General features: G+C 37.9%; 1 protein-coding gene across 1 annotated transcript in view; it reads right to left on the bottom strand.

Annotated features, from left to right (window-relative positions):
• LOC124169718 (zinc finger MYM-type protein 3) overlaps nucleotides 1–22484 on the bottom strand; it is an 82753-nt gene that overhangs the window by 17525 nt on the left and 42744 nt on the right. Inside the window, exons 6-13 of the mRNA XM_046548405.1 lie at nucleotides 22057–22214; nucleotides 18510–18631; nucleotides 15929–16110; nucleotides 14563–14610; nucleotides 12568–12671; nucleotides 7133–7394; nucleotides 3350–3528; nucleotides 2368–2488 (exon numbers count right to left, since the gene is read on the bottom strand). Of these exons, the coding sequence (XP_046404361.1) occupies nucleotides 2368–2488; nucleotides 3350–3528; nucleotides 7133–7394; nucleotides 12568–12671; nucleotides 14563–14610; nucleotides 15929–16110; nucleotides 18510–18631; nucleotides 22057–22214 (1176 nt within the window). The remainder of the gene's footprint in view (nucleotides 1–2367; nucleotides 2489–3349; nucleotides 3529–7132; nucleotides 7395–12567; nucleotides 12672–14562; nucleotides 14611–15928; nucleotides 16111–18509; nucleotides 18632–22056; nucleotides 22215–22484) is intronic.

Below are 22484 nucleotides of genomic sequence, written 5' to 3'. Positions count from 1 at the left end.
TAATCTTCACTGGTGACTATGATGTAAAATCAAATTCTGGGCTAAATAGTTCAAGTGAGATGATGAATTTTTTGAACATTTTTCGACATTGATTTGATAAATCGTATCAAGGAACATACGAACTTATATGCAAGGCAAAGAATTGCAAAACTGAGGAGAGGGAACTTACTATCCGCAAAAGGCAGATTGCAATCCTGGAAAACAGTGACTCGAGGTGACGTAAAAAAGTTTCTTGCCGTTATAATGCACATGAGCTTTAGCAAACGTCCTTGTATCCCTGATCATTGGAGTACTGATCCCGTCTTGGCGTGTGGCTTCTGTCTGGTGTTTTTTCTAGAGATAGATTTCTTTCAATCTTAGGAAATTTCCATCTTGCGGACAACCAATTATTCATTGAAAAAGGCGTAGATGGTCACGACCCCCTATTCAAATTGCGTCCATTACTCGAGGATTTTCGAAATAAATTTCAAAAATCCTACCAACCTGCGGAGGATATAACTGTAGATGAAGGAATTTGTCCCTTTCGTGGTAGGTTTTGCTACAAAGTGTACATGCCTCAGAAGCCAAGCAAATATGGCATAAAACTCTACCTGCTCTCAGAAGCAAGCAGTGGTTTTGTTTGGAATGTGGATGTGTTTCATTGCCAGGAAAACTCTGGATTGGCTATAGTCAAGGGAATTTTGGCTACGCTTGCTAATAAGGGTCACACATTATATACAGACCGATTTTACACAAGTATTGCCCTGGCCCGTGAATTGGAAAGCCTTCAAACGGGATTAGTAAGTACTATCATGAAAAATAGGGCGGGGATTCCATTGACGATAAAAAATACTCGCCTATCTCGTGGAGAGCATGTTTTCGCGCGACATGAAAATATATTAGTCCAGCGTTGGAAAGACAAACGTGATGTGTTTCTGCTCTCCACTCGACATAAAAGTGACATAATCACTTTCAAAGATCGCAGAGGAAGGGAGAAAACTAAACCTGCGATAGTAATAGACTATTACAAGAAAAAATTTGGTGTAGACCTAAGTGATCAACTAATTCGTTACGGTGCCCTGGATCATCGATCAGTGAAGTGGTGGCGTAAGCTGGCAGTCCACCTAATAGTTATGGCAGTGACAAATAACACACAATCATGTACAATCAGTTAAGCCAAAAATCTGTTGCAGTCACCTATTTTACGCAAAAAATTTGTTCGGAGTTAGTTACATTGGAAGACGAATCGCCCCTTGAAAACGCCAGAGCCGATATAACTAGAATATCTGAAAAGCATTTCATTGGAAAAATTCCCGTACCAAAAGAAGGCTCAAAAGAGGTGTAGGGTGTGCTCCGTAAAAGGGCGAAAAACAACTGGGAAAGCTGCCAGAAAATGTACTTCCTAGCAGTGTAAAGCATGTTACATTGGTCTCTGCATAGAGCCATGCTTCCAGCTTTTCCACACAAGGAAGAACTTTGCGATATAGCTATTATAATTGGATTTTTATTATTGTTCAAATATTGATTATGATCATTTTAAATGTTGATTACTATGATAATTACAAATATTGGTAATTACTATTTCAAATTAGTGTGTTGTGATTATTTTATAAATAAATTTATGAAAAACAATGATTTTTCAACTTTTTGAAAATTCAAATATCGGCTTTTTTATAGCTTCTGAAGTTTCTTTATGCATTATGATATACAAAATATTTCAATATGAATTCAAAAGATAAAAGTATGGTCTTAAAACTAATGCTTTTCGCTCATGCATATCTTAAAAATTCTTTTTGTAACATCGCTTTGAAAAGTGCAAAAAATAGCCAGCACTGGGGTAAAGACCAGGTGATATTCACCCAGCACCCAAAGTGTTAATATGCTGTAATTTTCACGTTGACCATTAGTCATGGCCATTTTTTTCCGTATGAGAGTATACCCAACAGTAAATAAAAAAAAAGATATCCAACTATCCTAATCACTTTAAGTGACAGTTAAATTAAGAGAGATCACATCGTTTTCTCTCGAATCATGGTAAAAATCGCACAATAGCACTCACTTTGTGTTATCATTAAATAATAAATATATGTTCGCTAATGCATGAATGTTTATTTAAATACATAAATATAATGGTTTAAAAGACAGCAGTGCCTTTCATTTCCAAAGGACATGAAATATTGGTGCATATCACTAAAACCTCTCTATAGTAAACCTCCATACATCAAATTGCCCAAATTTTGGTCTCCTCCATTACAATGTAAAGACGTTTTACTGTATAATGAGTGGAATGTTTCCTGTGTTTAATTTTGAGATAGAATTTCAAACCACACTCAAATAATTGACTTAAATGATGCCAGATGTAAATAGAAAAAACAATGCAACACTTACCGTCCACGGGTGAATTAGACACTCTAGTGTCTGTTTTCTGTGGGGCATCATTACTCTCATCTGCCACAAGTTCAGCCATCATTAAAATTTCTGCCTCCTCTGGGGTTACTGATGACAACACCTGCACAAATACGCAAACATGTGTGTTTTACAACATGTTTCTTTTTCAAAACAAAATAAATGGCTACGCACGAAATATAAAACAGTGCAGTAGACAAGAAGAATATGACTGAGGCCCTACTTAAGTAACAGCAGAGATACCTTGATAAAGGTAACTTCCTTAATATCACCATTTCCTTGCCAATATGATATAAATGACCATTTTGAGTCAATAATGTTATTCAATTATATATATTTAAAGAAAAGTATGATACATTTTACAAAAATCCTTACACTTCACAAATTGAAAATACAGTGATCATACAAATTTGACAAGAGATTGTACACAAATATACAGACTTCAATACAGCAATACCTCAGAGTGAAAAAAACTAAGGCCATTTCCTTGAAAATCACAACAAATGGGGGCTCATATTTGAATATACTGCCAAAAGTTGCTCTTCCTCATTAAAATACTTTAGTTCGCATTGCCCAGTTTCCAAATTCTTAAAACCTCAACTGCATGAGTGAGGGTGAGGTAATGCCAGAATGGTGACAGGAATAATCAATGAAAAAATGATTGCTTTTCTGTATTTCATACCATAGCTACGCATAGAAAATTTTGCATTATCAATGATTATAACCATATTTAAACAAAGATGTACTCCTGAGCATAAAAAAATAAAACAATTGAAAGCAAAAGGCTCTTTCAAGAACTAAATAACTTTCGTTACAATTCTGATGATTATATTTGGCTTTTTATCTGTTTTGATACAGATAATACACTGAAACAGGCAATTTTTAATAATAATTATTATTTTTTATTGGCAAGCTTGCAATCACTTCATTCTGCATTCATTCGAAAAAGGAGTAAGATTCATACCTCGGTTTTTTGGACAATTTCTTTAAGAGACAACTTGGATGGAAGTAGGATGGGCACAGGAATGGGCAAAGGGAACGGCGTTGGCACAGGAAATGGTTGGCTGTACATGGCCATTGGCGCCGGAACGTATATCGGCACAGGAACAGGAATCAGGATGGGCCCACGGAGGAAAAACTCGTCTGGAAGAGAAAGAGAGAGAGACAATGATGACTTTGAAAGAGATGGATCCAAACGCCATCCATAAAACATAGCCAGCAGAATGAGGCTTCACTTCCTGAAAGACGTTCACATTCACAAATACAAAGGAAAGCCGCACATTTGTAGAAAACAACTACAGGCTTACAAAAATCATAACACATTTTAATTGGGCTGGGAGCTGCTAGAGACTCAGAGGCTGCACTAGACTGCGATTGCTTGAGAAATTGAAAATATACATATCTTTCATAGCAACATAGTTAATAACATATTATAACCGCACTATATTTCCACCTAAGACAGAAACGATAAATTAAGAGAGATATTTTGCCGAATGGATAGGTATGGCAATTTGCATTTCCTCCGCACAATAAAAGACTTTAATAAATGCCACGCGGAACTTTGGTGGCGTATTTCCTTTTTATTTGTCAACAGCTGGTGTTCAATCACCCCATGCCGCACGCCTATCAAGGCGACTCCCAAGGTAATATGCAGATGAAAAATACAGCAGAACCTCGACAACGACCTTCAGTTGTGCTCACCAGAAGACATTCACATTCAATTTAGAACAAAATTTGTATTCTTCCACAGTATTTTTATTATTTAACCAATGCCTTTCACTACTCTGCACCATCAACTGAGAATTGAACAAAGATTCAATTCCTAAATGGGATTTGGGCATTCTACTTGAGGATCAGCTCCAGAGCCACTCACATTAACTTTTTGGAACATTCCGAGAGGAAGCTCTCAGCCAACTGAACGTGAAGCTTGGTTGCTGCAGTGGGCACAGAAAGTGCTTTTGATGGGGTACCAATTTTAATTACTCCTAAAGCAATTGGATCGAGATCCTTGTGGATCCTGATGGGGATACACCTCGGAGGCCAGGCTCACATGTCTAGAGACTTCTACGTCCAGCACCTAAAAACAAGGAGGGAACAATGGAAAGCAGTAGTGCTGCAATTTATGAGCCTGACAATGCCCCTGGGGTATCTGTGATACAGATAATGGTTCAACATATGAAGATTAAATATATGTTTTTTGTTCATTAATCTTTTCATATTTAGGTTTCAAGTTGTAGCATATTCTGTGTATTACAAAAAATTTATGAAGGAGAAATAAAATATTCCAAAAAGATGTTACCTATAGGTGATAGGTTAGGGAAATTGATGAGCTACCACAATGATAAATGTGTATTTATTCCTATACCAACAAAAACAGCACCATTAGGCTTTTACCTCAGGGTTTTAGCTTGAAAATTAAACATGAATTGAACCAGTAACCTCTTGCTTGGCAGACAAGGACTTTACCCCACTACCACCTACACCATCAATTTTATGTGATTTATCACTTAGTATGTACATATTTACATTCTATCATTTAGAAAATCCCTATTTTTCAAAGTTACTCCGATCCATACGAGTGCAATAGAAAAGGATAGGAGAACCTTGAGACTTCATTTGGATGAAGCAAGCTACCAGCAGCCAAATCAGATTTACTGTTCCTAGAGATATGGAAGATCACCCTGAGAGAGAAAGATCAATAGATTTTTTCCAGCTTGCTTCACGAGCACTAAGCGGAACTGAGCAAGGACTTCTGCTCAGAAAAATGGTCAATCCCTCCCAGTGAGCATGTGTTCAGCCACATCACACCAGAATAGCTGCGGAGTTGTTCTATCAGCTGAATGAACCAACTGATGCTATAAAGCTGTGAGAAACAATGGTTGAATAAGTGAAATATCTAATGTAGAAAAGAAAAAAACCTCCAATATGTTGAAAATTTCCTTCACTCCCTCATATTTAGACCAAACTTTCAGGATATGTTGTACTTACCCATCTAATGTACTTCTCAAAAACCAGTTTTTGAACCTATAACTCACCTATGGCAGAGTGAAATTTTCAGCTTTTTGAAAATATGCATTTATTTTCTATCCCATGTTTTGAAAATTATTGCACCCATATGGTTCAAAGTAGGTTTGAGAAACAGATGATGGTATAAATGATGTATTGCAGTAGACTCGTTAATACGAACAACGTTATTACAAAGTTCTTGTTATTACGAAGCAACTCGTTGGTCCCGACGAAAAGGCCTATACAAGCTTAAGTAAAAGAAACGTTATTACGAAATTTTCGTTTTTACGAAATTATGAACCTCAGTCCCGTTCCCAGCAGTTACAAAATGAACTTTACTACGAAGTTCCACACATAAGCAACGGTATTTTGGTGGAAATTCACTATGATAAGTTTTAATAATCTCGCCACATTTAAGTTCTTCTCGTGTTCTGTGCTCAAGAGCGTCAGTTATGGTTCTTTATTCAGTTTATACTCTACGTTATATAGTAAGCTTCATTCCTGTGGAGTCATTGTGACCCACTCATAACCGCTTGTAAATTGGATGTATAGTCTTCTTACGCACATTCTATTTACGAATTTTCAGAGGCACGAGCATTTAAAATTGTCAAATTTCGAGAGTTAACGCATACGTGTAATGCAGTGTTGCATTCTGCAGGATAACCGCACTCCTCGATTCCTTGCATACAGTCCGGCCGGTGAAATTTGTCCCATGACGGCACAATAGGAGGGGCAGACAACACTGGGCCTGCACGGTTTACATCCAATTGCTGTCCCCCAAACGCACCTAACACACCCTCGCCTAGTCATACAACGTCAAATGCATAAGGAGCACTGAAATAAGCCTGATCCACCCAAACAAACCCTTTCTTCGAATCAGCAAATCAAGTGATTCTTCCTCTATGTCCTTCACGCTCGTCGTCCCTTCCGGCTCCTTTCTTCATGGAACCCTTTACAGGCATTTTCCGTTCTTACCTGGCAACCTTGCACCCTATCCCGACCTAGACCATTCTTCCTATCATCGGACCACTCTCGGCGGCCGGACTGTAGGTTTATCAACTTAGGAACAAGGTCTTGGGACGCATCTAGTTCATATATCGGACTGGCTGTATTCGGGAAGATTTTAACCCTAGATTGAGTCTGCCGCATACTTCTATCGAGAAACTGAAACATATTTTCCTATTTGTATGTATGCGTTTCACTACATTTTATCGTCATCTACCTCATTATGAGAATAAAAAAAATACATGCTAAAAAATGTGATAAACTGTTATTGAAAGTGCGATAAAATAAAAATTAAAGTGCGATTTCCACGTATCTCTATTAATGATATGAAGATACCTTTAGTGAAGTGTGGGCCGAAGATGTTTTTAAAAAACCTACTGAAGTACCTGTTAGTGAAAATAAATTTTTTATCCCCCCAGAAATATTTGACAAATCTTCTCGAAAACTTTTTTTACCTGCAAATTGACTCTCTTTTTAGCAATGGAAACACTGAACACAGAAGGTTGAACACTGGTTCTCAGATGATCCATTCCCTTAAGAGAACCCCTCCCTTGTCCTCTAATATCCACCCCTAATTCACTGAAACGCATATGATAGTGCAGCATTTGGGTGATTCTCCAGAATCAGTGCAACCATTGAGGAATACTTAACCACATTTCACTTGAAAAAAAAAATGACCAGAAGAAAACACAAACAATTGAAAGTTCCAAAAATGTTTCCCTTCAACTGTGCTTGCCTGTTTGCGTTGATGTCTCTGTGGTTGATTTCTCTTCATCCGATTTCTTCTCCCCCTCTTCAGACGACAACTCACACCCAACCCCAATCGACTGCGTGAGTGGTGTGCAATTTGTTGCTTTGTTTTTCATCGGCTTCGTGTTGGGTGGCCTCACGAGAATCTGTCTGTAATTCATGTTGGCAGTAATACTGCTAGCAGACACTGCTTGAGAGGACACTGTTGCACCATTTGCTCCAGAGGGAACAGCCCCAGACACCAAACTCTGAAAAAAAAATTATTATTATTATTATTATTAGGAGCTATTAAGTTTTTTTGAAAGGCTACAACCAACTTACAGCTGAAAATACAATTATAGAAGTGAGGAAACAATTCTACAGATACTAGATATGGAGCATGTTTCTCCATGTAAGTGATGGTTGGGCATTGAGAGGAGTAGAGAAATCAAAGAGTGGAAGCATTTTAAATGTGGAGCAAGCAAAGAATGATGAGGATAAAATGGATTGACCTAGTACGTAACAAGCTATGTATCATGTGCTAAGAAGAGTGGGAGAAAAGAGAAGTCTTCTAAATTTGCCTCAATGTCAATAGCCAGCCTTGGTGGCTTTGGGGTAAAGCCCTCGCCTGCCAAACAAGAGGTCGCGGGTTTGAGTCCCGCCTGGGTAGGTTGCCCTAGTCCAGGCCATGGTCGTTCATACACGTTTACTTAGGTGGTTGTTCAAATACTTGTTGAAAAGCCCCAATGTAAAGGCCAACATTAGCTGTTTTCAGTGGTATGAGAATAAATTTTTTTTAAAATTTATGGAGATGATGGGATAACTTATTTGGCCACACTATGAGGCATGATGGCCCGATGAAAACAATCGTAGAAGGAGAGGAGGAAGGGAAGAAGGGCAAGGAACGGCACAGAATGACTTACATAGGACTGGTTATGTAAAAGAGAAGAAATACGTTGCCATGAAAAGGCTTGCGGTTAGGAGAGAGTAATGGAGAGCTGCATTTAAGCAATCTTAGGATTGTTAACTTATGATGATGAAGGGCTATAAAGGTAAAAAAGAGATTTCCCAATTCACAGTAACAGTGTTTGCCCACTTAAGGGGAACTGCACCAAAAAAAAAAAAAACTCCCAGCCAAAAATGCTAAATTGAAAATCTCACAATCAGAGGAGATATCATCAATAAATTATTAATTATTGAGATCAACAAAATATATCACTCAGATAAGGAATAGATTTTTTCCCTTGTTAATTGTCAAGGGTGGATGATAGGAAATGAGACAAAATTCCAGGATTCAAAAGTTTCGAAAAAATTGAACTCCCATTTATAAAAAGAATGATTAAAAAAAAAAAAGAAAACACTAGGAATCAAGGACAAGGGATTTGCCGATGAAGACTCATTCTTTACCTCACTGCTGTTAAGTATAAGAGCATTAAGAACATTATGTGGCCATAGGGAAAATTATCTACAGAGCAGCCTCCATTTGACAAATTTGATGGAACCTATAAAATGACAACTTAGTCACAAGAAGGTTCAGTGTACAGAGGTGCCTTGAAGGTCACGTTGTTGTAAATTGAGCAAAGAGCTTATACATTAAAGATTTGGGTAACAATTATAGAAACTGCAGCGAATTCCTGTCACGATGTTTTCTCAAGGGACAAGAAAATATGGCCGTGGCACAAATAGCGCATGGCCCCAGCATATAAAAACTGTTGTGTGACTGACTGATTCACTCACTGAGGGATACAGGACAACAACTTCCTCATATGGAGGTTACCTTAAAATTTTGCTATATGCTCTTTTGATGTAGTTTTAATGTATATTCTTAGGGGATCACAGGAATGCAAAAACACTAGGGCAATTAGATTTAGTGATTTACAAAAAAAAAGGTACAGTAAACTCTTGATTTTACGAAGCAGGATTTTACGAAGTTTTCGATTATACGAAGTGATATTGCGGTCCCGGTGAAAAGCCTGTGCTAAATACATGGCGCTATTCGATTATACGAAGTTTCGATTATACGAAATTTTTTGAATTTACGAACCTCGGCTCGGTCCCTAGGAACAAATGGCATTCGTTTATACGAACTACGGCGAAAATTTTGTCAACAAAACTAGTTACGCCGGCGTAAGTAGCTAAAAAATCAGCGCTTCCAACTGTTGTCCATCAAAAGTGCGAAATCGTAAATGATAATGCAACTTTGGAGAGAAATGGGTCGCCAAAAACCTCACTGTGGGAATTTAGGGGGAGTAGGAGTACAGTTAAAATATCGCGGCTGACATTATACCACTATTTACGTGCCTGTTCGTAAACATAGCATCGACAATAATTCGTAGTTTAACATGCCAGGAAGGTCGCGCGGAGTATTTCGTACACCCCTAATTAACCCTTTGCTCTGCTGTGAACGTACAACGAAGACTACTTGACTACTTTTCGCCGAAGCACTTCGAAGGGTCCCTAATCCGGGACCCTTTCCTTGACGAGCTCACCCTCGCTGGCCCCTGAAACTGGGCTATTTTTTAATGCATTACCTGACGCAACCCTGGGTTTCAAAGGGCAAAGGTGCCATGGGGGGAAAAAGAGTAAAGTGCGTGTTACTGTGGGGCTGTGCGTCAACCAAACGGGCACGGACAAAATAAGCCCGATGTCATTGGGAAATTTGAAAGGCCACGGTGCTTAAAACATGTAAAATTGGAAGCCCTCCCCGTTTTTTACCATGCAAATAAAAACAGCTGGATGACCCGAGAAATTTTCCAGCAAAAGGTTATACGTCTACAGAGAAAAATTGCTGGAGAGAACAGCAAAATTGTTTTAATAATGGATAATGCCACCGTTCATAAATACATGGAAGATCTAAAATTGGCTAATGTTCGAGTCCTCTTTTTACCCCCGAACTCGACTAGCAAGTCCCAGCCCTTGGACCAAGGCATTATCCAAGATTTTAAAGTCCTGTACCGGAAGAAGCTTGGGCGGTATTACTTGCGATGGATCGGTATGTATAAATTCATCTATTTTGCTCATGTGCGTTTGGATATCGATTTAGATATTTTTATTCATGATTATCATTCTTTCAAATCTATTTGCTACTTTTATAAATGGGAACAGAAATTAATAACATCCCGAAATGGACGTTGATTAATGCAATCCGCGCCATAATATCTTTTCGTGTATACATTGGCCTTTGTGAATGAACAACTTAAATATCTTAAGTATTGGGCTCTATTTACCGCCAATTTAAATTTCAGGCTTCTCGTAATGAAGACGCACTTCCAAGTCTAACCATGAACTTTCTTCTCACGCGCTTCCCCGTTCTCCCATGCTGGGGTTCTGTCTTTCAAAAGCCTTTGTCCCTTCCCTCCTGCCGCCTTTGACTGATCTTGCTGACACCCACCTTACGCATCCCAAACCCCTCCTTCCCCAGCATTTCCCATTCACTCCCTCCCTAAGGTGACTGAGCTTGAGTGCGTCGCAAAAAAATACATACGGCCCCCAAAAGTAGACTGAGGCAGAGCCGAAGGCCATTTCCCCACCCTTCTTTGTCCTGCCCCCTTCACCAGTCCTTGTGATGACCACACTTCTTCCCTCAGGCAATCCCCATCCCACTCTTATTCACCCCACCCACTGGGAACGTTCCCCGATTGTGGAGAAGGGCATGGTTCATCTTTACCTGCAACGGGGGGGAGTTATTAACCGGAGAGAGGCGGAAGAAGTAACTTCCACTATCGGGAAAATGGTGCCGCGCTTATAATTGTCTCTCTTCTTCTCAGCTGACTTTTCGATTGAAATTAATTTCTTTGCTCTTTCCACACTATATTTATTTACGATTATGGCGCCACTATTTTTTAGTGCTAAAACTAAGAAAATCTTTTCTCTATGTCAATTATCCTTTGCCTAACTTTCAATACGGCGGAGAAAGGAACACGAAAACTAAATGAGGTGACGGTACAGGTTTTTGCGTGTCATTTTTTGGGAATTCACGCTAGCGAACCAATACTTAACCACGTTGAGAAATGATAAAATGTCTCTTGTAGGAAAACAATCAATGTGGATAATAACGTTTCTATCTATATTTCTCCGATACTGTAAGATGTTTCTCCTGTCGTTTTCCGGTTGGAACCTTGCTCCTGTCGGCATAAAAGGAGAGAAACATACTATATGAACAGGTCACCTCACACCCGGTATGAAGAATACAGTCCTGATGAAGAATTAAGTCTTTTATGGCGACGTCTGCGAAGATGATGGAACACAGTAGTCGGACGGAGAACTCAAACAGAATTTACTTCAAATATTCGCCAGAAGATAATCACATCCTACGTTATTTATGATCGTAATTGAATCTCAGTGAAAATAGAGCACATTCTGCTGAAAATACGAAGTAACTCGAAATATTAACTTACGAAGGTTATTTTGGAAACGGGCTAAGACCCTTGTTTTTCTTTTTTTCTCGTCACTGTGCGATAGAGGGCGACATAAATGGCGGTTAGGCCGGCTGCCGCTAAAATTCCGTGGGTGTCAGAAACAAATATCTATCTTTTGCATACTTAATAGTAGCTATTGGCTCCTAACCACAAATTTATTACTGTAAATTCTTATAATAAACATTGCAATTCATTACTTGATTACGTTTTCTAAACTGGTCGGGAATTTCTTTAGCGATCGTTGATGTTGAAGTATGAACAAGAAATGGGAATTTTATGGTGGTATAATTATTTAACGATTTTTCACATCATAAATCGATAGCAAAAAGCCTTTTGTATGAATTATACCGAGAATAACCACCGAAAACATTTAAATAAGACCACTAAAGACAAAAAACGGCGGAAGAAACAAAAGCGAACATTTTTTTCGTGACTTATGAAAAAGGTTTGAATTTACGAAACTCGATTTTACGAAGTGCCAATTTTCCGGTCCCACTGACTTCGTAAAATCAAGAGTTTACTGTATATTGCTATTTTATAAGTTGACACCACAGAAAATTCCAGTCAATTTGATGCTTAACTCATATTTTCAGTGAAATTTGAATTCTCTATGATTTTCGATAGTGCTGAGCACTCTGATATATCACTAATGAACAAAGAAAACTATCATACAAGTATGGGAGCTCCCGAAAATAAGACCATTTAAGAAAAACCTATTTCTTACTGCCTAGTATCACATACTAAACCATAGTTCTGATATTGAGGAGTAGGAGTTCTGATATTTGCCGGCCTCGGTGGCGGCGGGGTAACGTTCTCGCCTGCCAAACAAGAGGTCGCGGGTTCGAGTCCCGCCTGGGTAGGTTTCCCCGGTCCAGGGCATGGTTGTTTGTGTACGTTTACTTGTTACATTTGTTGAATACCCCGGTGTAAAATGGCCAATATGAGCTGTATCCGGTGGTTTGAGAATAAAATAAAATAAAATAAAATAACTTTATGATATTGCTATTGATGATGATTTACTTACATCTCCACCGGCATTTCTGTCCGAGGCTAGAGATTGAACAGAAGAAATGATGGGAACAGGGGGAGGATGATTCGGCGACTCCACTCCAGGACCTGGAACTGGCCCTGCACACAAGTGTAAATACAAAAGGCATTAAATTAATTCATAAAACACAATTCTAGGCTTCACGTTCCAGAACCACATGACGATATAAAGAAATAAAATCATGTGCACTGAATAGGGTAGTTTCCTTCATCAAAGAAAACGAAATGCAATAATTGTGATTCGTTACCCACAGTTAGTGTATTTATGATGTACAAATGGTTTGGTTTTAGAAATCCCACTTTAGACAAATGCTAATGGTCAATTTTAACCTCATTTGAAAAAGGCCAGATTGGCGCCCATGCGATGCCACTCCATGTGACGTCACTTGGACCTAGATGCTATACGAGTAGATAGGAGTTTTACATCGTCTGAGATTACCAATGCATGCATGAGGCACAGAGCTCAGGGAAACTTATCATAATAATCACTTATTAAATTTGCCTATGGTCAGAAAGTTTCCTTTGTTTGATAGGGTATTAATATAATCCTTATTTAAGCCAAGGGTTGCTAGCAAGGTACTCTACGCTACCGCCATGCTCGGCAGCAAGCAGCCCGCACCGTAGTGGCATTCATAGCCTCGCACCCAGGTGGCCTCACACAGCAGCAGCCACACGTCACACGGGCTTTTCCCAGCATTCATACTCAGCCGTCGCGTTTTCGCGAGCTTGAAAATTTTTACTTTGTTTTCTAGACCTAGTTTTTTACCTAGTTTTCAAGACTATTCTCTAGTCTTGAAAATTATGGAGAAAAAGCAACGTTGTGGTTTTTCCTAACTTAAATAAAATCACAACGTAAAGTTCCACAGAAACGTATTTCACCAACCTAGTTTTCAACTGAAACAGACATTAAAAATCGGGGGAATTGAAACTGTCAGTTTGCCAAGCGTTTGCTGGCCTAATTCAATTTAAGCAAATACGCAATCACCAAAGACACTTCCTCACGCAAGTCCAGCGCGCATGCCAAAAAGACTTTAAGCTGGAATATTTGCAATGGCACAATTTTACACCCTATAGAGAAAAATTTGTGTACAAAGAAAATTTTCCAGCCAATTCTCCTTCACTGACATCAGCCCCTTCCACTGCGATTGCTTTTCCGAATATCGTGCTCCCATTCTCTACTTCTTCCTTCTGTGGTTCTCTTTTCAATGGTAGGTAGTGAAATGGTATTTTGTAATCAACGTGGAGCCGTGAAATAGAATGTGATTATTAAACATGGAGAACACAGCTATCGCTACTTGAATAAAGTCATTTTAATCCTTCCAAGGCATCATGTTTCATTAAATATGATTTATTCATGTGTACTATGAATGTTTTAACATTGTTAAGCTTTCAAAATAATTATATTGCTCCTCTAACAAGTAGTGCTAAAATTACGAAAATCCGATGCCAAGATGCGCTCGTCATCGAAAGCAAATGCTTTCTCCAGCTCTTTGAGCAAACCATAGCACCATTTTCTCGGTGCCAACACCACATGACCTCAATATCACCATTCATTTGATAATAACTCAAAAAGTAAATTTGACTTAAAAGTAGTTTTTGACAAAATTACTTCTACATTCTAGTTGGAAACTACCCTATTACCATCAATGTTCCTCGTTATCTTTTCCCTTTTAAAATCAAGCTAAGCATTCAAAAAGGAAAATTTGCAAGTGGATTGAAAAAAGTGAGAATATGCTGGAGCATGCATTGCTGTATTGCCTATTTTAGGAATTGCCATACTCAACTCGATACTCACGAGTAGTTTTCAACTCGACTCGAGGTCAAAAAGTACTACTCGCACATCCCTAGAAAATGACATTTACTTAGAAACTAGATGGAACCTCCCAAGTGATTGAAATTGAAGGTACCACTGACAAATGAACAAAAGAGAAGTAACAGTGTGAAGAAGACATATTTGAATTTTTTATCTCACCACTTTTTACAGTTAACGGTGCCTTTCGAGGTGGAGTTTGAGTTGATCCTGGAATGCAAGATGGACAAGAATGAAGAATCATGTGTCTCCCATCAACGTTGCAAAATATGTACTCATCCAAGCCATTTCAGCCACAGATAAAACATGCATAAACTAATAAAAACAACTAAACTAATTAAATTAACCAATGAAGGCAATACCTTGTGGAAATTTAGAACATTAAACATGATAAATGAAACAACTTTATACTTTCCAATTAGCTTTTCATATTTACCCTAGGGCAGAGGTTGGCAACCTTTTCAGGCAAGGAGAGCCAAAAGTAATGCAGCCTGCTGTGCAGCAACATTTTGACGGTGCTTTAATTTGACTACTAACAGTGTATTTTTTAAGAGTTGCTTCATCCTCTCTCCTTCCAACATTAATGGTTTTTATCCTGTTAGCAATATTTTTTTTAGTTTTGAAAATAAAATAATGTAACTATTCTTTTTTGGAACTGGAAGACTGCAATTTGACAACAAAAGAGCCACATGCTGTTGGTTGCCGACCCCTGCCATAGAGTGCCCATATTTGAGCATTTTTTTTTTTTGCAAAAAAATTCTTTCTCTCAACTTCCCTTCATTTTGTCCTCTCAGTCTTATGAACTCAGATACAGAGTTTTATTTCAATCAGAAGTCGTCGACCCACGCCCAATTGAATGACAAGTTTAAATGGGAATTTCAGTGGGAAAGATGAGTGAATGAGTTTTTGTTTACCTAATCATGGCAAAAGGGAGAAATTGTCAACCTTTTTAAATTTTTAATGTAAATCAGGCAAACTGATTGGGTTCATGGCAAAAATTATACATATGTTCCTGATATCAGATACTTTTTTCAATAAATAAGATACAATAGTAATAGTAGATGAAAAGAAACAACTATGAAGGCTGTAAGAGGTGGGTGGTTGACAGCTTGAATGCAATATATTTTCCTCATTTTGGGGGGGAAGGACCCACCCCCCTTCCCTAAGCCCCTGATTGCCCTGATGTCACCATGGATCATTACCAAAGGGACTTCAATCACACTGCAGGAAACAGAAACAACAACATCACACAAGCTCCTTGATTATGAGCATAAATAAAATTTATCAGCTTTCGTCGTAGGATACGAAAAATGCTTCTGAAGTTAACAATAGAATTTGACATCAGTAGACCATAAAATAGAGATGGACACACGATTGCTTAATTCCAGTCGGAGTTCAATAAACAAATATGCAACATGCACCTACAAATGAACCCACGGAAAAGGGGATCCCCCTTGGAGAATGATAAAAAAATTGAAGAAAAATTCTAAATCGTGCATTTAAAAGACTTTCCTGCACAATGACTAACCTGTGGTCGAATTAGTTGGCGAGTAGGTCATATCCTCCTCTGGCAAAGTGAGCGGGGATTTTGAATACTGCGATTGAAATGTCATTACACATTCATAGGAACAGAAATTCCTGACGGTGGCATCAGACATGGTGAGATGATACTGGGCCTGAGAGAGTTCTTTGCAATAATCACACTTGACCCTGAGGAAAGACAGTTTGTTTAATTCTAACTTCACAAATTTACTCTAATGCTTATGATTATCATGTATTTCATTTAATTTCCCATCGTCATAAAAGCTAAAAATTAATTAATTTTAACTGAGAATTTACATAAAAAGCATATAACCAGTTAAAGAAACATGGGTTGCATCATTAAACATAAATAATGAGCCTGAAAAGAGAGAGTGCACAAAGTGTACTACTTTTAATTTCCATAATAGAAAGGCTTCATTTAGAAAAGCTTCAAATTATATCAGTAACACTGTAAATTTTTCCAGAAAATTGTCTTCAATAAATTAATAATTTTAGTTATACTGAACTAACTTCTTCCAGTAAAGTGTACAAAGAGTTTTTTAAGTCTAATTTCATACGAAAATAAAGAAAGGAGATAAATTTTTTTCCAACTTTCTTACTATTATGCTCACTAATTAGAGACAATTTCTGGTGTGATAGGCAGTATTTTAAGATTCTAATTATTCACTGATTATCTTGGCCCAAGCATTCAAATTTCCCACGATTAACACAGTGCATTCATAACAACTTTCCATTTTCAAATTCCCAGACTCTTCCCTGATTTGCAGTCCATACATCTTAGATGGTGGATCTAGTAATGGGTTTATTTAACTCTTGCTAATTATTTGCTATGACAAAAGAAGTAACACTTCTTGCAGGAAAAATGAAAGAAATATCAATTGATATTAATTATTTGTTTAATTTAGAATGCTATTGTTGCGACCAAAATGTTCATGAATAAAATCTTTTCTCTAAATATATCATAGTTAAGCCTTTCGTTATCAGCCACGTATTATTTAAACAATTATTTTTTTTTTAAAGTTAAAATATTTACAATGTAATTAATTCAACTAAATCAATAGGTAGAACTGTAGGTGAAAACCAATATAAAAGTTAAGTAAATTGAAAGGCTTGGAAAAAACTCTCGATACTTCGTAGACACATAGTCATGGGGGTTGTGCCCAATGGGTAGATGTCCGTGAATTTCGCGAGACGGGATATCGCGAAATAACACGAAATAACGCGAAATCGGTGAATAAAAACGAAATTTTGCGTTTTTTGCGATTTTAGGTGGATTAGCGAAAAAAATCACATCCAATGAGTCATAATCTATTAAAGCCCGAGCCTTCATTTTTTAACGCAGCCGAAGTTCATTTGCTCTATCTCATTACGATTCCAAGGTCAATTGGGTCGTTTAGTCTTGCGCAGAAGGCATCGGCGTAATACCGTGCACTGTAGTGATTTCTCCGCCAGAATTTGCCGTTAAATTTATCACAGCCTCTCTCTTCGATTCCCATGTATCAATCCTGAAATGTTTAGAAATGAGGCGCTTTCTCACCTGCAGAATTAGATATTATAAATGAAAAATGTGCGGAAAAAAATTTAACGCGGCCGCTGAAGAGCGGAAATACAACCTCATGCGCCCGGTACGTGTCAATGCCGAGCAGTAAGTAAAGAGACAAAGTATGACTGTGCAAAATTTGCGATAAAATATTTTAATTTGAAAGATGTGACACTTTGTTAAAGCACATCAGTAGCGATACACATAAACATGGGAAAGAAAGGGGACTCGCAAAACGACAGCTATCATTTGAACACACAGTCAATCAGTCAAAGAAGGCAAGGAGGAGCTTGTTGTTGCTACTACAGAGGCATTTTTAAAGGATTTATTTAAGAAACTTGACTCCAAAAATTCTGGAATGGCTCTCGAAGTATACACACATGAGGTAGTGGGAATTTGCTGTTTGCTGATCGTATTCACCAAGACTACATAGTTGAACCATTCATATACCTTGAATCAATATAAGTTAAACCATTTCTTTCATTTAGTTTTATCAGAAATTTTGTACAATCGAAATTGTGTTAAAATGTTATGTAAAATGCTTAATAAAAGTATAAGTATTCATGAAATGTGTACCATAAAATAATAAAATGCCTATAAACGTGGGAAAATTGTAGCATTATAATAACACCGCCAAGATTTTCTATAACACCGAAATCATATGGTTTTAAAACGAATTTTAGCAAAAAATAAAACCACTTTCACGGACCTCTACCAATGGGTCATTGATGACCCACCCTATATTTATGTAAGTAATGTCATTAGAATTTTTTCATTATTTTTCCAATAACTTAGGCTGGGTGTTAATGAAGGAAAATCACTTAAAAAGTATTTTCGAAAAGAAAAAAGAGCTGGGCATCAATGGGTTAATGGCAAAGTGCAGCAATATTAAAATAAACAACATTCTCTGAAAGTTAATTATTACTACTTATCACCACAGAGTGAAACTTTAGCCAGTGAAGTACCAACAGGACACGGGGCTAATTTGAAGCAATTTAAAGAGATGAAAGAGAGAATCTGCACTCACCTCCGTAGTGAAACAGCACTAATGGACACATGGTAGAGGCTTAAACAGTTCAGTGAGCACATCATGAGAACCTGCCCAGACGAAGATATCCTTTTGATCATATCAAAATCGTACTTTTTCACCTGTAAGTAAACATCATAACAATTAGACACCAAAGGAACAAACTCCCTTCTTAATGAGAGAGGTTTCTTACATAGTATTATTACGTATTTCATTCAAAGTTCCACACAACCCAAGAATTCTAGTAATCTTCAAGCTTGCTTCAACAGCGGCAATTTGCCTAGGCTGAAGGCTAAATGCTAATGCTAACTTTGACACTCTGACAGGCTTTGGCTGCATTTGCAAACTAATGAACCTTCTCACAGCCAAGGCTCAAGAATGTTAGCTCCGCAAAGAATGCGATTTGGACATGATTATTAAGTCATCTAGCCAAAGGGCACTTTCAAAAGTGCAAGAAATAAAGTTAACTAGAGTCCCGCATTCATTTCATTAAGAAGGGCATAGATCTCAAGTTAAAATTTACACACTACCACCAACAGAGGGGACACCTAGAGGTCATCGCCATGTCAACGACTTCGGTGCCATGGATTCTATTGGAATTATATCCTCATATTTTTTATGCCAGCAATGACCACCAGATGCATCCCACATTGAAAGGAGATCATAAATTTGAAACTAAGGCTTTTACAGTGAGATTCATTGGAGCCAACGGCTTTCGAGAGCAGCTGCCTATTAATATACATATTCATCTCCAAGTAACTACATGCCTGTGGAATGAGGAGGGTTGACGAGTATATCACAGTAAAACCTCTTTACATTGTAATGGAGGGGACCAAAATTTGGGCAATTTGATGTAAGGAGATTCACTATATAGAGGTTTCAGTGATAGGCACCATTTTTTTTATTTAATTATAACAGAAAGCAAGTGCTATCGCATGATTTTTACCATGATTTGAGAGAAAATGATGTGATCTCTTTCAATTCAACAGTCACTTAAAATGTTTAGGATAGTCGGATATCTTTTTTTCTTATTTACTGTTAGGTATGCTCTCATATGGATAATGGCCACAACTAATGATTAACGTGAAAATGGCAGCATATTAAAGGTGTATAAGAAAAAAAATTAGCTAAAATGAAACTGAAAATGTCATTCCATGTATGTAATCGCGGCTGCATTCATGGTCTCTAGTTGTCTCAGTACAATTTGCGGAGGTAGTTAGGCTGTCTCGGGGGTATCTCCTTGGTATGATAAGTGGAGGTTTTACGAGATAAAGAGGTCCACTAAAAGAGGTTTGCCTATAAATTTTCATGCAAATCTGACGGGACCATCGAGGTGGTATGAAGTATGGAGCTTTACGATGTGAAGAGGTTCACTAAATAGAGGTTTTACTTTAATTGACAACCATTTTCCAATTTTTTATTCATGGCCTAATGATTCGACCTGCAATGGCTGCAAAAGCTCGCGTGACAAAGAGCAATACACAGCTGCTCCCAAAAGCAGTTCACATTAATAGTTCATATATTTTCACATGAGATCTTGTCCTTCGTATTCAAGTGGATTTAAAATCAAGTTAACTACAATACACCCATGTCTCGTATAGCGCAAGGGATGCGTTCCTTGGGGTCTTTGCGCTATACGAATTTGCGTTATACGAGAGCGTTTTAACATAGGGAAGATAGGGATGCGTTCCTGGTAGCATAGATCTTGGGTATTGAATTTCTTCTAAAACATCTATATTCCCATAAAAAGCCTTAGAAAAAGTTATTTCTATAAATATTTATAGTTTAAAACATCTTTAAAGATAGTATTCACGCATTCAAAGACTTTTATTCACGTTAAAAAAAATTCTTACGTGCTTTCGAAATTCCATCCTGTCGTGCGGGTGGGCTAACATCTGCTATCTCAGGGGATCGTAATGCGTTGCCGGCAGTTGACGATTTTTCAAACTAGTCTAAAAACAACTATTGTGTCACCCAGGCCCTTTTGTCGCTCATCGAAATGACAGGAAAATGCTACTTTAAATGCCATTTCATAGCCAGCGGAGTTTATGAATGATAAATCATTTTAATTTGAAGTCCTCCGAGTCATTAGCAGCTACGTGAAACAGTCTTTAAATGCCTTGAAACCTGACCCAGGTTTTCCTTCCCTGAAAATGAATGAACGAGAATGCATTCTTTTCCAAAACAATATCGTCTCGTCAACAATAAAAACTAGTTGAGGGGGAAAGGAGCCACTTTCAATAACAGCTTGGAGTTCATTAGAAAATGTTGTGGTGGCTGCGCTATCAACACTTGCAGATTCACCTGATATCGCCGCACTGAAAATACCTGCTTGCCGTTTAAATTCTGGAACCAACCAGAGCTTTCACTAAATGTCTCGGAGCGATTACCACTCTCGTCTTTTTGTACTGATTCACCATGAACTTTCCGTATGTGTAGACCGCTTGGTTGAAGTTAGTGCGGCTGAGGTCACTGATATTTTAGCTTCGTCTTTATTCAGAATAAGGCATCGTGAGTTTAAACTTCTGCGCAATATCGCTTTGACGCTCTCCATTTTCAAAGCAATTGACCTCTCTCAAGTCCTCTTCTAGGTTAATGGTTTTTCTTGATAAATTCTTGATTTTTCTACACGCATTCCTATTTTTTGCCATATTTTCTTGGTTTTTACTCTGTATGGCTCTATCTAAATCACCTTCTTCTGCTGAACTGTATTCCTGAGACGCAGAAGGCCTAAGACTGCGGGGAGGGAACGAAGCCATTGTGTTTGAGACTCTATAGCGGACCCTTTTATGTGTCGATGCTATTCATGCGCAACTCGGCCACCGCTCCATTTCTCCCCCGTGAATACCGATGACCTTGAAGGCTTTAGCGTAGACACTCTACCTGGAAGTCAATCGCCCGGTAACCTACGACGGCAAAAATACGTCTCAAATCGTATTGCTGAAAAAAAACTCATTTCCACTAGCCCCACGCTTAATTAACGATCTAAATTATTTATTATCATTCTGTTTAGGAGACGAGATAAATTACTTCGGTAGGCCGGCTATCTGGACCCAATGACGAGTAATACTTTTGGCAATTGCACAGCAATGAATTTCGATTAATATATGAACAAAAAAGAAGATTTGTGGCAAGAAATAATATTAATATGCGTAAATTGATAGAAATTTCGTGTGTACTTAGCGCAAGTTCACGTTTTATCACGAGAGCGTTTAAGATATGTGATTAGGCTACACTGCGTTGCAATGTTTCCCCGAGGAACGAATTTGCGCTATATCGAAATTGCGCTAATCGAAATTGCGCTATACGAGACATGGGTGTGCTGGTGCTTTCCTAAACACCCTGAAATTACTCAAAAAAGGCTATTCAGGCTTCCAGCTCTCCACAGGTGGTCTCCCTCCACAGTGGTGGTGGCAGAATGGAGGGAGACCACCCGGCTGGAAGCCCGAATAGCCTTTTTTGAACATAGTCGCCGGGAAAGCATCAGATTTTACCCTGAAATTATATTTAAAAAATAGAATGGCAAGCAATAGGAGCAATAACTCACACGACACCAATTGCACTGCACTATACTCCTCCTTGTCAAAATGAAAATATTTAGACACGCTCGACAACAACAGTGGTATCCACCATCATGGAAAAATATGGTGGGCTTCTCTTCAGGTCTAGATGTGTCAAAGTACCTAAGGCATGATTCACATTGCTCTGAAAAGAAAGCAAAAAACAAAGCTTATAAGAGATGAGAGCACATTCATAGTAACAGAAGATATAATACATTAAAATATCATCAAAATGATAGATGACATACAATTATACTGAAAGTTATATAAAAGGTAATTATCAATATTTTTTTTTAATTTTCTCTACTTTTAGATTAATAAAAGGTTGGCAATGACTGTTTTAAAGATTAATGAAGTATTTTCCAACATAATTCATTTTTAATATTTTTCTGATAGTAAACACTTTTCTATATAA

Source organism: Ischnura elegans, chromosome 12, assembly GCF_921293095.1.
Source record: "Ischnura elegans chromosome 12, ioIscEleg1.1, whole genome shotgun sequence".
NCBI lineage: Eukaryota > Metazoa > Arthropoda > Insecta > Odonata > Coenagrionidae > Ischnura > Ischnura elegans.
This window is presented reverse-complemented; position numbering and strand designations above follow the sequence as displayed.